This window comes from Phalacrocorax carbo, chromosome 2 (assembly GCF_963921805.1).
Source record: "Phalacrocorax carbo chromosome 2, bPhaCar2.1, whole genome shotgun sequence".
Taxonomy (NCBI): domain Eukaryota; kingdom Metazoa; phylum Chordata; class Aves; order Suliformes; family Phalacrocoracidae; genus Phalacrocorax; species Phalacrocorax carbo.
In genome coordinates this window covers 42,016,235-42,032,319 of record NC_087514.1, presented here as the reverse complement: position 1 = coordinate 42,032,319, position 16,085 = coordinate 42,016,235, and the positions used below count along the sequence as shown (strand labels likewise).

Below are 16,085 nucleotides of genomic sequence, written 5' to 3'. Positions count from 1 at the left end.
CTTCCTCCACCGCCGGGTGTTGAGAGGAGGCCGCGGGCGAGCCCACCCTCCCACCTGCGCCCGCGGGGAGGGACACGGCTGGTCCCCCGCCGCCCAAGGAGACACGCACACCCGGTATCCCTCCTGGGCAAGGCAGGCTGAGGGCACACAGACAGACAGATAGACCGACCATGAGGTCAACTCCCGCCGTCCCCATGGAAACGGTCCGGTGGGTGGGGCTACGCCGGCCCGGCCCCTCTCGTTGCCATGGCGCCGCCAGTGGCGGCGGAAGCACCTGGCAGCCCTGGCCCGGCCCGGCCCGGCCCCGCCCCGCCCCGCCCCTCCCCTCCGCCGCCGCCGCCGCCGCCGCCCTGGGAAGATGGCGGACGGCGGGGCAGCTGCCGCGCAGCAGGAAGACGAAGCGTCCGCGGCGGCCGGCGGTGGCCGGAGGGATCGGCAGGCCCGGAGCGGCGGCCACCCGCCCAGCGCCCGGGATTTGCAGGTGAGCTGGTGGGGTTGGGGCGTCCCGCCGCCCTCCGCGGGGCGGGGCCGGGCCGGGCGGAGTGCCGTGCCCCCTGCGGGGCCTTCCCCCGGCCTCGCCCCCGGACGCCCCTGAGGGGAGCCGGCGGTGCGCCGTTCCCCCGCCCCGCTCATTGCCAGTCGGGGTTACCCCTCTGCGGCCAGGCAGGGCCGGGCCTCGGTGCAGCGACAGCCGTCCTTTTTTACGTTCTTCCCCCAACCCCCCGGTTTCGCGGCTGGCGGAAGGGAAGGACGCCTCAGAAGGGGGAGTGGGCGCTTTAGGAAAGGGTGGGTGGCCGGCGTGGGTGGTGCCAGCTCTCCGGGGACCGGGCAGGGCCCTCCCGACACCTGCCAGCTGGGCGCTGGCTGTACGCGAAGTTATTTCGGTGCCATTGTATTTCCTGATTATTTGGTAGGAGCGTCGCGTCCCGCGTGAAAACGCCAGTCCCCACAAGTGCGGAGTAAGGCTGAGGGCAAGATCTTTTCCCAGGTTTGTATGGGGAAAGTTTCGAGAGTGTGATCACTAACTCGGCATTAGTACTGAAATGCACATCTAGCAGTATTCCTTCTTTGTGTGTGACTTTGAAACGATGTGAAGGTTCAAAATATTTTAGCAACAAGTTGATTGAAAGACAGGCAAAACTTCTAGTAACTCAAACTACCCCTATTTTATTTAATTGTACATAATTCACAGGGAAAGATGGATATAGCTTTCTTTTTTGATTACTATTTGGGATTTTCATAGGTTCTTGTTGAGATTAACTTTGCTTCAATACGTAACAGTAATAAAGTCTGAGTTAATACTTTTGGTTCATAAGGCCCTTAGTCAGCTGAAGCAGATAGGCATTTTGGGTAGATGATTACTGATAAAATGTTAAATGCCAAAGAAGCACCCTCCTGGGTCAGAGTAGCTGACCATCCATCCATCCATCCATCTCAGTATTTAGTTTGTTGTGGCACCATAAGAGATGTGGTATAAGGAAAGTACAGAAGCCTGACCATGCCCTTTTACGTTCCCTCAGCATCCCTCAGTCTTTAGAGTAGGGATGGTACAGGGTAGATCTTTGCCTTGTCCTTTTAGTGTCTGTGTACGGACTTGTCATCTATGATTTACCCTATCAGCTTCACATATCTAAAAGATATTTGCTTGTATCTTAAGATAGAGCGGTCTTCAGTGGTTTTCCTGAGCTGTCTCGTTACTCAGTTTAATTTTCTTACTGAGTATAATTCTTCAGCTCATATTCTTCCCCTGCAGAAAATGCCTCACAGTAATATGTGATTAATATCCTGTGTTCATAGCAGTGTGTTTTGAAGGACGGATGGTGTTTCATTTTATTTTAATGGTTTTATTTTATTTACTATATAAAACTGTAATGAAATTGTAGCCTATTCCGGTGTGTATGATAAGTGTTAGTATCACTTGCATGGTGTGAACAAAATGGTTTGGGGACAAAATTAAGGATGATTTGACAAAGAAAGACTATTATTCAGGACAAAAGTAAGATTGCTAAAAATGACGTTAGATGTGCCTTGCATAACTTCCTAAAAAATGCTTTCCAGTGCAGCATTCGGGGAACCCTTGTGAAAAACTTTTTTTTTTTTTTTTTTAAAGTATTTGCAATGATGTCTTGAATTCAAGACAGCAAGGCTGAATTGGATCTTAATTCAAGTACAAGCTTATTCAAGTTACCTTTTTTCCATTTCTATGTCAAATGTTTGTAAAATTTATTATTTGCTGCCCGATCTTGTCAGAGGAATACGTAGCAACTTTATTTCCATTTATTAACATTAATGAGTTGATGCTTAATATATATGTGTGTATATACTTTTGTGGTTCTGAATCTAATACAGCCTGAATGTAGCTAGTGATGCAGTGTGAACCAAATAAAAGCAGAGTACAAGTTCCAAGTCACAATGGCGTTAAGCATTGTGTGTCTTTTCCATAAAGCAGAAAGGAAGTTGAATTTAGAGAAGTAGTTGGGGTTTCTCATGTTGATGTTTCTAATTTTCTGGAGATGCACACACTTTGTGTGAGTGTTTGTCTTATTTCTGATCCATGTGTAGTTCTTGAGATACAAGACTTCTAAAAAGAGTTCTGTTTCCTACAGTTGGCCTTGGCAGAGTTATACGAAGATGAAGCTAAAAGGCAGTCATTGTGTCCTGACAAACCAACAACTACAAAGATCAGTAACACAAAAATAACACAGAGGTACGATGTGCTTTGTACTTCAGAAGTGTGTTGAATAGGTACTGTATTAGCTCACAAAACTTTGTCATACTTCCTTGATCTCCTCCTAGTATAAAAAGCAATCTACAGCAGTTTATAATCCAGAACTGTGAATTCCTGTAATAATGCATAGTCTTGGTCTTCTCAGAATGCTTTTAAAACTGTATTTATTTAGGAGTCTTTGCACTATATGCTCTTCCAAAACACTTTAAACCCACTTCAGCTAAGATAAGATTAAGAGGCTGTAAGTGAAATGCAGTGTTGCTCTTTGTTTACACAGATAGAATTTGGACATTTGCTGTATCAGAAAAATACTGCAGTTCTTTGTTTCTTCAAAATTCAGCAAATCAGTAGTTTGTTGAAACTTGGCTAGTGAGCTGCCTTGAGTGTTGTGCTTAGGTCAGTACTAGTTAAGTAACTAACCTGAAAAGAACAATATTCATTTGAAAAAGTTTTAGTGGGTTCACTAGTAGGCTCATATGGGGTGAGAGAAATAAGAAGGTCTTCTTAATGAATTTGTCTGGTTTTGGCAGGTGGAAGGAAAGATATGTATTTATGTATAAATCCAAGTTTTGCTGGGCTGCAATGTTTGCAGTTCACATAGCATTTGAAGAGTCAATGTAGCTTTAAATTTTTTATAACTTCATGCCAGTTTTTGATTAATTTTTATTTAAATTGTTTTAAAGAAGTCTTTAAATCATTACTGTCAGCAATGCCATAACAAGTCTTGCATTTGGCTTGTCTTTCAATCGCTGCTGTCAGTATGGATCTTGTTTTAAAGGAGGTTAAGCAGCAGAAAAGTTCTTAGTCACCAGAGCCATGCTTCAAGTGCGTATGCAGACCTTCAGGCAGAGGGATTTTTAGGACAATACATGACACTTGGAAAATAGTAAGGTTTTGGTGAGTTTTTTTGTTTGTTTTGGTGAAACCACCTAAGTTGATGGATCAGCTACATAGAATACAATTTATAAACAAATAAAGCAAACAGCTCCATTTACCAATATATATCATGAAGTTACAACTTCCAAATCCAACTGAAGGAAAAGCTGCAATACAGTGTCTTGAATGCTTCAGTGTGATAGCTGTTGGCAAGCATTTGCTCTTTGTTGGCAGTCCTACTGGAATCTGTCTGAGAATGACGAGATGGCTGCTATTTGCATGGCATCCAAAGTGAGAATTTTTGTTTGGTAGAGTTCAGTTTGCTCTCAGATGAGCAGTGTATTATTTGCAAGGTAACATAGTGCTGCTTTTGAAGTCATCTACTTGGCTTGCCTTCCACAATTGCAGGTATAGAAGAATGTCCTCTGGGCCCTGCTGGAACAAATGCCATATTATATACGCTGTCCTGTCGTGTAAGCTCCTTTAAGAAACTTAACACTATTGGCACAAAAATATAAGCCCCACAAAACCTACAATGCGACAAAGGAAGAAAATAGAAGAGATTAAAGCATTTCTAGTGCCTGTGACCTAAGTCCCTAACTTTCTGAGAAAGTAATAAGAAGCAGATCCTTCACTGAGATGTAGCATTACATTGTTTTATCAACACTGATACTTAAAAAAACAATGGCCTGCTCTGCTACACTTTGATTTCAAAGGTAATCAGAAAAATTGCATAAATTTGAATTAGTGATCTGCTATTACTCATGTAGCAGATTGTATGTATGTTCTTATCCTGTGGTAGTTGGCTGCCTCGTATACATCCTGCATTAATTAATGTTATCATCAAGTACTACAGGATAAGAGCATATATCTCTATAGCTTTTCCTGGCATTTTGCAAGCTAGAAACTCTAGCTTGTCCTGTGGCAGCTTATTGATCTGTCCTTATCATAAAACAGGATCTGATTCTGCATTTTAATCATCTTTGGAAAGTCTTTGTGATGTTGCCATTCAACATATTTTTAAAATTGTGTAAAATAGAAGTGAGAACTACTACTTTTTAGTTTCTAGGATTGTCGTAGATAGGGAATCCAGGATATCAGAGAAAGCCAATGTTGACTTCACTAGACAACTTACCTCTTGACAAATACAGCTACTATGTGGAAAAAATTTGAAGTACAATTAATTCTGGTAAGCTAGATTCTGAAACAGCTGTTGAGCTTGCATATTACCTGTGGGACCTCCAGTGGCGTAAAGCAGAATTCTGCCTAACGTATGCTAGAATAAAATAGAATAGTTCAGCTTGAAGGGACCTACAGTGATCATCTAGTCCAGTTGCAAAATTACCGTGCCATACACATGCCCTTTCCCATTTATTCACTGAGAAGCATTCATGGGTATGTACTTCGGCAAAAAAAAAAAAAAAAGTATGGTGAGAACAAATAAAACCCCAACAATTTGGTATCCTTAGTTTTAGAAAAATAAGGAGTTTCAGAAGTTAGATATGATGTACTAGGTGAAATGTACGTACCAGTCATCTTCAAGCTTTTTCTTTTATTCTCTTGGCAGTCTTAAAATTGATTCTCTTAGAAGGTTGAGAAAACCAGAGAGAAGCATGAGCGATGACAAAGAAAACCAAAGGTATTTTTAAAACAAAAAAATTCATTTAACAATTGTGAAAGGAATTGGGGTTTTTTTGTGACATTCACCCTTTGCTCCCCTGTTTTTCAAAATGCATGTGGGCTAAGTCTATCCTGTGAAGAACAAGTAACTACAAGGACACTCTGTGACTTATTAGAGTGCTAGCTGTTCACTGCTGTAGTAAAACTGTATTTAGCAGAATCAGGCTGTAGCGATCTAGGACCTGAAGATACCTTAACGTGTGACTGTATGGATGTAAAGGTTGTAACTTACGCTTGGACTCAAAACCTTTTCTGGCTTTTCTCAAATATCCTGAATTGTTCTGTGTATCCATTACTCAAATATTTGAGTACTTCCTTTCTCTCTTGAACACAAATTCTAATGATTATATGGCACCTTCATACCCACTACTGGTTTGGGGTAATTGTAAAATATGGTGGAATCAACAGCATTTTGAGTCATTGACCTGAGAGACAGTTCCACATGGATTAATTAATTTGCTTTGCCCAGAGTGATTAGGTGAAAAAGTTAAGGAAAGTAGAAAGCACTTATTTTATTAGTTATTAATGCTTCTTGTAATCAAAGACAAAACACACTCAGGTTTTCCAGCTTTTGTATTGATATGCATATTTTTTTACAGAATCTATTCTGTTGTTCTTTAGAGATTTATAGCACCTTCGTCAAGATAATCCTCAAGGAATATCTTGATCTTCATAATCAAACAGATACAGTTTTGAACAGAATTATTTGTAGTTCAACCTTTTATCTTCAAGAGCTAGAAATGGGGTTGTGCTGAAGAAAAAGAGCACAAATTAGCTTTCGCAGCAGTTTCTACAGATTTTAAAATGCCTTGAAAGGTTAATTAAATTTATTAAAAACTTTCCATTTCTAATACCGGCAGGAATGGAAGTATACTAGATCTTTAAATTAAAAGATCAAATTGTGGCGCTGTTCAGGTCTTCCAACAACAGTTTTACACTTGTTCTGCCACGGCAGTGTTATCTGTGAATCCATATTCTAACCAGCCCAGGCACAGTCCCATGCACAGGACACCCCTGAGAAAATTGGTACTTCTCGGAGCAGGCAGCATCCATGTAAGATGAGGTGTATACAGCCACAGCTGCATCAGGACTACATTCACTTAAACATATGGCCTTGGCCCCTAACCTCTGGGGTCTGTTCCAGAAGGCACCTTGGTAGTTTTGTTACTGAGATGTTTTTGGAGTAGTGCTGCTTGGGATTGCTGGGAAGGTCAGAACCAAGTGGAACATTTCTGTGATCAGAATGAGAAGATTTTGTGCCAAATTTGGCTCCTTGTTCGTTTTTTTTTTTTTCTGTTGATGGTAAGAGGAAAATTATGCTTGTCATTTAAAAGACCGTGACTTATGAACATTACTATTCTAAAGATTTTATTCAGGTGACTCGGAATATAGAGGATTACAGATTTCTGGGGCTTCTAATAATCCAAGTAAAATTGTTGCTGAACTCTTCAAAGAAGCAAAAGAACATGGGGCTGTCCCATTAGATGAAGCCTCAAGAGCATCTGGTGATTTCAGTAAAGCTAAGGTAAAAGTTAAAAGATATTTTGACCTCTATTTACATTAGTCTCTCTGAAACTTATCTAACCACATGAGAACAAATATGCATTTCTGTGGTTTGTGAATAGCAGAGGATTTGATCAACACAGTTGTATTAGCTGCACTCAGGTAGCTTGCTCTAGAAAGTAAACTGTGGAGGAATCACACAATTTCAGGGGAAATAATTAGAAATCAACCTGAAGTGGAATTATTTGCTTTATTTTTAGTTAAAATTGACTTTAAAAAAAGCCCCCAAACTGCACTTGCATTCCAATCAACATCTCTTTCAAATTAATGTTTGAAAAAGTGTACAGATGAGAAACTGAAATGCATCACGTAAAACCTGCTTAGCCTGGTTATGGTTACTAGGTATAATTTTCCACTTAGAAAATATACAAGTTAGAACAGTGTGTTTGTTTTTTATCACAGAAGCAAGCTTGCTGATGCTTTAATTTGCAACTAGGTAAGAATTTTAATAAACTGTTTCAGATATTTATTTCAATAAGCTTTTCTATGTATTTTTCCAGTCGTTTTCTGGTGGTGGATATAGGTTGGGTGACTCATCACAAAAGCACTCTGAATACATATATGGAGAAAATCAAGATGTAAGTAAAATTCTGAATAGCAGGAAACAGAATCTCCAACAGATAGATGCCTGCTTAATCATGTTCACAGCTTGAAATGCTAGTATTACTGTAACTATGTCCATGAGGAAGAACTAATATCTAAGTATTAGCTATGTGTTAAGTAGAAATTGTTAAAGTGTCCACAGAGGACACATATTCATTGGATACCCCTAAGGCCTCCCTTGTGGGATTTTTCTGACGTAAATTACTTTGAAATTCTCAGCAAATAATCCTCTCAGTTACTTTCCTCCAGCTGTTTTTCTACATTCTCTTAGCTATGCTAACATTTTAATCCTCTTAGGTTGGGAATTGTTTCTTCTTGTGGCTTGAAAAGTAGCCAGTCTCAAACTGGAGGGCATGGATGTATTCCAGGAATGGTGAAGCAGCAGGTTAGAGGCCTTTGGAAAATTGTCTGCCCTTTCTCTCCTCTCACTTAAAAGGCAGGAATTGAGGGGTGGATGGGGGGAGGGTGAGAAACAAAGTTCATTACACTTTGCCATTCATGTGAATGGGTAGAGCAAATGTTAAGCTTATCTAGAATAAAAAACATTGTCAGGCCAAAAGATCTGGTTCAGGCTGAGGGTGCTGTCATGTCACACCAGGAGCTGCTACCTTCTGCCCTCTTCAGCAATCCTTCTGCCCTCTACGTGATGGCTGGCTGTACTGAGCGAGAAGCCTGTTGCAGTGGGGTTACCATAACTGAGGACAGGGATAGTTCTCTAAGGGAAGGTCAGTTTTACTGGCTGGGGAAGCCCAGTTGTGCTAGACTGCAAGGCATTAGTTGCAGGGAAGAGAGGTGCAGGCTCTGAAGGTGAAAGGCTCTGGTTGGAGATGGAGGCATGCAGCAAAATAAGGGAGTGAAGGAGGCTGGTTTCCAGGATTCTCAGCTTTTAAACTGAATGCAATTAGTATCAACTTTATTGAAGCTCAGCACATAATAATTTGAGGAAATAATATTTTTCACTATAACTGATGTATCAGCAGGAATTTGTAGTTCTATGGATTTATTTCTTAATTTATCAACAAGAAATGTTTGCTGCTTTTTAATAAGTAGTTGGAACACTGTGAAGATCAGTACACAGTCACTGTATATCATCTGTAATGTCATGGGTAGCTAAGAGATTTGTTTTCCCCAAGTGTAGAAGTGATCTTGAAGTAGATAGTAGTCTGTAACTGTTAGTTGCTTTTAAGAAAGATTCTAAGAAGGATAGTTACAGTGCAGTGCTCTGTTCTTCCATTGTCACTTGCATCTTGTTTGTGGTCTGCTACAAAATCTGTTAACTATAGATCAAAAATTCTATAACTAATCTGTATGAAATTGAAATTCCTTATTTGTCTGTCTTCACTTTTTATTTCACCATTTTTGCTTCATAGGTTCAAATTTTGCTGAAACTTTGGAGAAATGGTTTCAGTTTAGATGATGGAGAGTTGAGATCCTATTCAGACCCAACAAATGCTCAGTTTCTTGAGTCTGTTAAAAGAGGGTAAGTTAAATCTTAACTTTTTTGAGGTATGTCTTTCAAACAAAGTGGATTAAAATTCTTTCTTCATGTGTTTATAATCAGTAAAAGCTTCAGGCTGCTTCTCTGCCTGCACCCATAAAATATGTTCTGTATTTGTCATCAGATGCATGGGGCATTTAAAAATTTGGAACACTTTTGTTCCTTCCGGTGGTTTAACTCTGAATGCTACTTGCTCAGACAGCTGCTAGTTTCACATGTTTCATTAGCCCATTCTAGGTTTTGGCTGTCAGATCAACGATTAGTTTGTTTGTTTTTAGTTTTTCGTTTTATCTATTATGGGATTAAATCAATTCATAAAACAGTTGGATGTCTGTGACTTTTAAAGTAAACATGTTAATAGTGTCTACTCATACTGTACTGTGTAATGTTTTTGTGTAATTCTGTATTGCATTCAGAACATAACTAAGAAACTTTTATTTTTGTAATTAAGGGAAATTCCTGTGGAACTGCAGCGACTTGTTCATGGTGGCCAGGTTAACTTGGATATGGAAGACCACCAAGAACAGGAATATGTAAAGCCTAGACTGAGGTTCAAAGCTTTCAGTGGAGAAGGGCAAAAACTTGGAAGGTAAAAAACACTAGGTTTTCTGTTGTGAGTTCACATGGTATTTCAAAAGTGGATTTAATTGATTAGGAGACTGCTGGAGAAGGTAATCGTATGACAAAAGCAATATGAAATTACTCTGTGCCACAAGTGTCAGCCCTGATTTCACAGAATCACCAGGAATCATGGAAGTTTGTATGTAATCCTAAAAAAGTTAAGTCTTAGTCCTATGTCCTCATAGATTTGCTAGATACTTTGCACTTTGTTGTGACAATGAGATTTCTCTGACGGTTCTTGTGTATAATTTTGCCTATAATTTTCTTTTTAACTTCAGCTGTGTTTAAAATAGGAGCAAAGGAAGCTGAAAGGTGATTATCACTGTACAAACTTCATGAGAAAAATCTCTGGATAGAGGAAGCAGACTCAAATAATTGTTCCCTATTTAGTGAGGAACAGGCAGAACTTAGTCATGACGCGATACTGGCCAGTAAGAACATACTCTGGTTTAGCTGCAGTACATGCTCTCTTTTGCTGCTGGGATCATCACAAAGGGAATAGGAGATGCTATTGCAACAATATGGCTGATGCTTGACTTAATGCAGATGGAAAGTACCTTTGTATGGGAGCCATTCTGCTATTTTTTCTGAAATGAAGCAGCAGAAATAATGCCCTGAAATGTAACCTTGTAAACACTCATTATAAGTTATACAAGGCAAGTCTGTTAGCTTTAAGAAAGAGAAGTAATTTGATAAACAATTTTTTTAAATTTGACCCAAAATAAATGAGCAATAAGTTGCATCAAAAACTCTCACCTTTTACTAGGATTTGATTAAAACTTGAAACGATGCTGCAAAAAATCTATAGTAGGAGCTGTTTTTTTTAAAAACAACCAACCAGAGAAATTGTACATGCTCCCCTAGATGAAATAATACTGCAAAGCCTGGATTGTGGGAGAGGACAGGCTCAACTTTTAACCTCTGACTGGAGCCCCCACTGCCTCCAATTCTAGTGTCATCTCCCAGTATAAAATTCATAAATGTAGTTAAAAATGTGAAATTTAGTTTTTTAGAAAAGCTTATACCTGGTTCTGTTTCATTTACTATCCTGGTGCAAGAGTAGCCTGATGCTGTTAAAGCTCTGTAGTGTATAATTCAATTGAACTGATACATAATGTGCCAAAAGTCATTCCTGTGACTAAGCATTTCAGACTAATTTGACCAAAAGTGCATAATCTCTGTTCAGCTTTAGTCGGTCAGCAAGAGTAAACAGTAATGTGACCTCAACTCTGCCAATCATCAGTTTTTCCACATAACAGTTACAGGCTCTATAGCATCTTTTCCAGCTGACTTGATATTAGCTGTTGAGTTTTAAATACTTCTGGGTTTCTGTTCATGTTTGCATTTATTCATCTAATGTGTTTGGTTGCCAAAAAAAAAGGTATTACTGGTGTGCTTATGCAAGTAATTTAATTCGATAAATTATTACTGTTTCCAATCTATACTTCATTTTTTTAAAAATGAGGAAATGTTCTCAGTAAAACTGAGAAGGTGGTAAGCTCTGGTAGGAATCACATGGGAAGCAATTATATATAATAACTTCTTCACTTGAGCACTTGCTCAGGAATTAAAGAAAACAGGTGAGGAAGAGAGGAGGTTCTATATATAAGAAAATATACACACTTGCTGTGTGGCATTTTGGTTTGTTTTGCTAGCTTATGAAGTCTCAGGTATGTAAGCAATGAAAGGAGTAGCCAACTGGTTATCTCCAAGCTGATTTATATTACTTTTATACTAAATGTAAAAAATCTCAAGCTTGCTATGTGGTGATGTCAATTACCTGTCAGTATCATTTGTGCTCTGAAAGGGTGGGGGATGCCCAGAATCGTAAAGTAGTGCTCCTAAAAGCAAGTACTAAAGCAGTTTGGGTCAGTTTAATGCAGTATAATGGTGCATGATTATTTTTTAATGTAGTCCATGAGGTACGCTATATAAATCTTAGTATCATTTCATGCTCTGTAGGCATAAACAAAGATGGTTTTATTTGTACTTTATTACCTATTTAAAATCATGCAAATATAATGATATGCACAGTTATAAGAAAAAATACATACGAAACATTGCAGTCATTGGTAAGAAATTACAAAAGCATTATTTGTCTCTATTTAAAAAGTTGTATTTATACTTAGTTCAGATAACATTGAGAGGATTTTCATTGCTCACTTGTACTTGCTATACATGGTACTCATGCAGTGAAGATGACAACTGAAACATTATCCCATTCTGGTTTGACTCCTTTATTAACATTTGGTCTATTTTTTTTTTAATCCTCTAGCCTTACGCCTGAAATAGTCAGCACACCTTCTTCCCCAGAGGAGGAGGAAAAATCTATTCTTAATGCACCTGTTCTGATTGATGACTCCATGCCAGCAACTAAAATACAAGTTAGGTTAGCAGATGGAAGCCGATTAATACAAAGATTTAATCAAACTCACAGGTAAATTGATTCTGCATCAATGCAGGTAACCGTAACTATTTCAATAAGTTTGTGTGTTGTCATTCATTGAAAATCAGCAAGACAGCTGATACAGCTCCACTGAATTGTTATAGCTCTGTGTCATTTTCATAACATAGGTATACTGATAAATTGACCATCAAAGCAAAATTATGTAGTTGGAAACACAAGATATTTGATAACTGCGAAACCATAAGCTTTCATGACCAGTTATGTCCTGTGATTTGTCAGGACAGGCTACCAGCCATAACTGAAATCTGGACAGCCTCAGTATGTTGTCATTCCAACCTTTAGCCCTTCTTGGGAGGAGCATGTGGCCGACTCGGATGATCCTGTGAAGGCACTTTATTGCAAGGTGTTATGGAGTATAGTCTGAATTGGAATATGGTCCACACTACAGGCAGGGAAATGCTTTGGCCCATAATCAAGAGCTCCAGCTTTCTACTGTGTTATACTTGAGACTATGACTAAACATGACATGGGTTAAAGCGTAGACTTCAGCCTGTGTGCAGAGGTGTGTATGGACATCACATACACATCAGCAATTTTGGACATAATTGCCAGACATAAATAAGCTGGACATAATACTGAGAACCAGCCTTTGTTTTATTTTGGGTGGCCATCTCCTAGGAACTGGCAAGCATGTGAACTTGGTAGGTTTTTTAGATCTGTTAGTTTACTGATTAGTGCTTGCCATTGGTTTTATTGACATTGTTGGGGCATTGCCACAAATGGTGTTGGCCAACCCCATTTATTTGCCTAAGAGATTGTGTTAGTGCAAGGTTCTGCAAAGCTCTACTTTGTGCTGTGTGGCTAAGAGAACTTTGGGCGGAGGGCAGAGATTTGGGCAGTAGTTCTACCAATGCTTCACAGCAAGCAGGATTCTAGCCAGCCTTGGTCTGAAATCTGCACCATTGTGTTAGAACGCAGCTGAAACTGAGCTTGAATCCTGCCTTGGAGATGGTCTTAGCATGGACCCAATTACATGTTAATATTGTTACATGGAGAGTTCACCTGTTTCCTTTTTTTTACTTCTGGCTCAGAACAAGGGCAGAGCCAATGTGCAGGTTTCTTCATCTGACAATATACAGAGACCACAATGAGGCAATTTTAGCTGAGATGCCAACAGGGAGGAAGATAGAGCAATAATTTCCCATATTTTAGCAGACCTGATAGTACAGGCTTAGATCCTTTCCTCACGGCACCTGCTGGGGAAGTGACTTAGGAGAACCATAGGGCTCTTTGGGAGCCTCTGTAGCCATGATCTGTTTTCTTTTGCTTGCATGAAAGAGTAGAAGTGGTAAACTTCCCAGTAACGTCTGTAACCAAGGGTGTGTTGACAGAAGCTTATTTAGATCATTGTTAACTTTCTCTTGGATGTAGATCTCTTTAGTTATCCTTGCCATATATATGATCAAAATCAGCTACTAAAGTGCATTGCTTGTGTCATAAGCCATGAAGACTGATAGAAAGTTGAAGTACCTGCTTATTCAGCTACAGTAAATCTGTCTCTTATTAGTTACGGTAGATTTTCAAAGATTTATTCTCAGTTTACTGTCTTTGAGAAATCTCAAATTTCAGTTTTATCTCTTAAAATCTTATTTTTCACCTGTGTCTTAAAGCAGAATTACTCTTGTTACACTGTTGACGTGATTGTTTTATGGACTGTTGTTCAGAAATTCAATGCCAAGTGAAAGTAGTGGATACCTCTTGCTATTAATAATTACCCTCTGCTTTCTCATCACTGTCACCATATATTTTAAGATTCACCCTTCCATTAATAATTCAGCCTTTTTGGAATATACTAATTAAATAGTGAAATTTTTGACAGCAGATGTTGAAATTACTTGACTTTCCGTGCTAAGTATCAGTTTGCAGTGTACTTCTATGTTAAGAATTTTATTTGTTCTTTGAGAAAACAAACAATATTCATTTTAATTTTTCAAGTTTTGTACGCAAGAAGCAAAAAATTTTAGGCTAAAACCTAGTAGCCTGGTCATCTGGATGAAATAGAAATGTAAAATCAATAGGACGTATTGAATGGTTTAGTCTGTTAGAAAGTTTCATGTTCTCTGATGATCTTAATGTTCAGAGATTTATGTCAAAATGGAACCATACGTAGTTTTCATGTCCATATCCTTTCCACAGGATTAAGGATATTCGAGATTTCATTATCCAGTCCCGTCCAGCATTTGCAACAACTGATTTTGTTCTTGTGACTACCTTTCCAAATAAAGAACTAACAGATGAAAGCCTGACACTACAAGAAGCAGATATTCTTAACACTGTGATTCTTCAGCAATTAAAGTAACCTTACAGTTGTTGGTACGATATAGGGAGCGTGCTGTATCGTCATACAATATGTTTCCAACAGGTGAAAAAAAGGAAGGATCAGTGTCTTTATTCCCCCACTTTCACAGATAAGATTTTTGGATTTCATGTCTTCCAGCTATAGCATACCTAACCTTTTTATTTTAATTTCTCAACACTGTTCAACCTTTTTTCAGTGTTAAAATCAAGCTTCCCTGTGTTAGTATGTTTCAAACCACATCTTGTACTAAATGTGAAATGAGATATGACTTTATGACTCTTCGTTATTTTGAGGGGGGTGGAGGGAGAAGCATTTTTCTGAAGGGGACAGTATCTTTCATACAGTTGGTAAGATTTGCACTATGGAAATGTTTTATGCTGCATTGAGAAACAGCCATTTGGAAACTTAGCCTGTAGGTTATGTTTACCTTCCAAGCTGTATTAGTATTAAGGTGTTCTGTTTAATAGGTCAACAGATAATTAATGCCCTAATATAATTTTTTGTATATTCTGTTTGTAGTGTTTCATGGTGCAGTATAATTTATATTCTAGTTTTTATGTAATTTCCCCTGTATTGTTGCTCATATGAGTGAATCAGTTCAGGAGATGCAAACCTCAGCTATTGAAGACTGTAATAGATTGTTCTCATTTGTATTCTAGTTGTTCTACTTGTGGTGAAACTAAGTATGAATTTTTTTCTTCTTGGAGTTAGAGAAATAGGAGAGACCACTGCCATCTGGAGAAACGCTGCGGTTTAGATTTCATGAGGGTAGGCCTGTGGTGACTTTGAACCTGAATATGCAGTTGAACCCTGTGCAGCTACATGTTGCTTCACCTGAACAGTTACTTCAATAACCCCAAACAAAAAACACCGAGGTGCACAAACACAGCACCTGTTTATGCTGTCACTTGCATGCACAAAAGCAGACATTTTAATTGGTCATGTATTTTTGACTTGAATTTCAGGTCTTTATATTTAGAATTTTGGCCAAAGGCATTTTGTAATTTTCAGTGGGGTTTTGGTTGTGCAGCTTTCACTGTACTTTTTTGGAAGCTGTATAATTAAAGCCCTTGATCTTTGAAATGATATATTTTTTTCAAATAACTTGGCCCTACTCTGCAGTATGCAGGTAGGAATCTTACGTTGTGGGCAAACTGGCTGCTGTGCTGTAGTAGTATGCAGTTTTATAGTATTTGTGGCTTTATATCAGATGAGTGGATCACTCTCTGAAGGAGGGTAAATGGGCTGTATCTCTTGTACTGATATGTGTTAAACATGCTGTTTTCACTGATTATTTTATTCTGAAGATATCAATATTTATTTATGCTAAGCTTATAATTGCTCAGTATATTTGATAAATCTTAACATTTTTACCTCGAAGTACATATTTGAGTAAATTTTGAATGTGCCATTGTATTTGGAGTATTTTGTATCGTAATCTGACTATCTGCATGATTTTAATCATAATTCATTTCATGTGCTAAATAATTAAAGTTTTGAGCTAAAAAGACCATAGGCAACATTTCTTGTTTTCTTCCCAATTTACGTTGTGATAAAGTGGCGATTGTGTTATGTGCCAAATATTTAAGCTTAAATGGAAAGGAATGGACACTTACTATGCAGATATTTTATATATCACTTCTCTATATAAATGCAAGGCCAAAGCTGGTATTGTGATATTGATCTTGGGCAATCTGTGGTTTGGGCATATTTCAGTTCAGAATATAGGTGACGTTACATTACGTATTAC

At 38.8% G+C, this 16,085-nt stretch overlaps 1 protein-coding gene across 2 annotated transcripts; it reads left to right on the top strand.

The window, feature by feature from the left end:
* The first annotated feature begins 311 nt into the window (after window positions 1–311).
* Window positions 312–15,850, top strand: UBXN2B (UBX domain protein 2B). 2 transcript variants are annotated; one of them, XM_064442672.1, is made up of 9 exons: window positions 312–481; window positions 2,607–2,707; window positions 5,172–5,243; window positions 6,650–6,809; window positions 7,348–7,425; window positions 8,821–8,930; window positions 9,400–9,537; window positions 11,845–12,006; window positions 14,117–15,850. In XM_064442672.1, the coding sequence occupies exons 1-9, from the start codon at window positions 359–361 to the stop codon at window positions 14,241–14,243; spliced, it is 1,071 nt and encodes a 356-aa protein (XP_064298742.1). In that variant the 5' UTR covers window positions 312–358; the 3' UTR covers window positions 14,244–15,850. The 2 variants fall into 2 exon arrangements, with proteins under 2 accessions (XP_064298742.1, XP_064298741.1); XM_064442671.1 differs by having other exon boundaries at window positions 317–481; window positions 14,173–15,850.
* The last annotated feature ends 235 nt before the right edge of the window (window positions 15,851–16,085 follow it).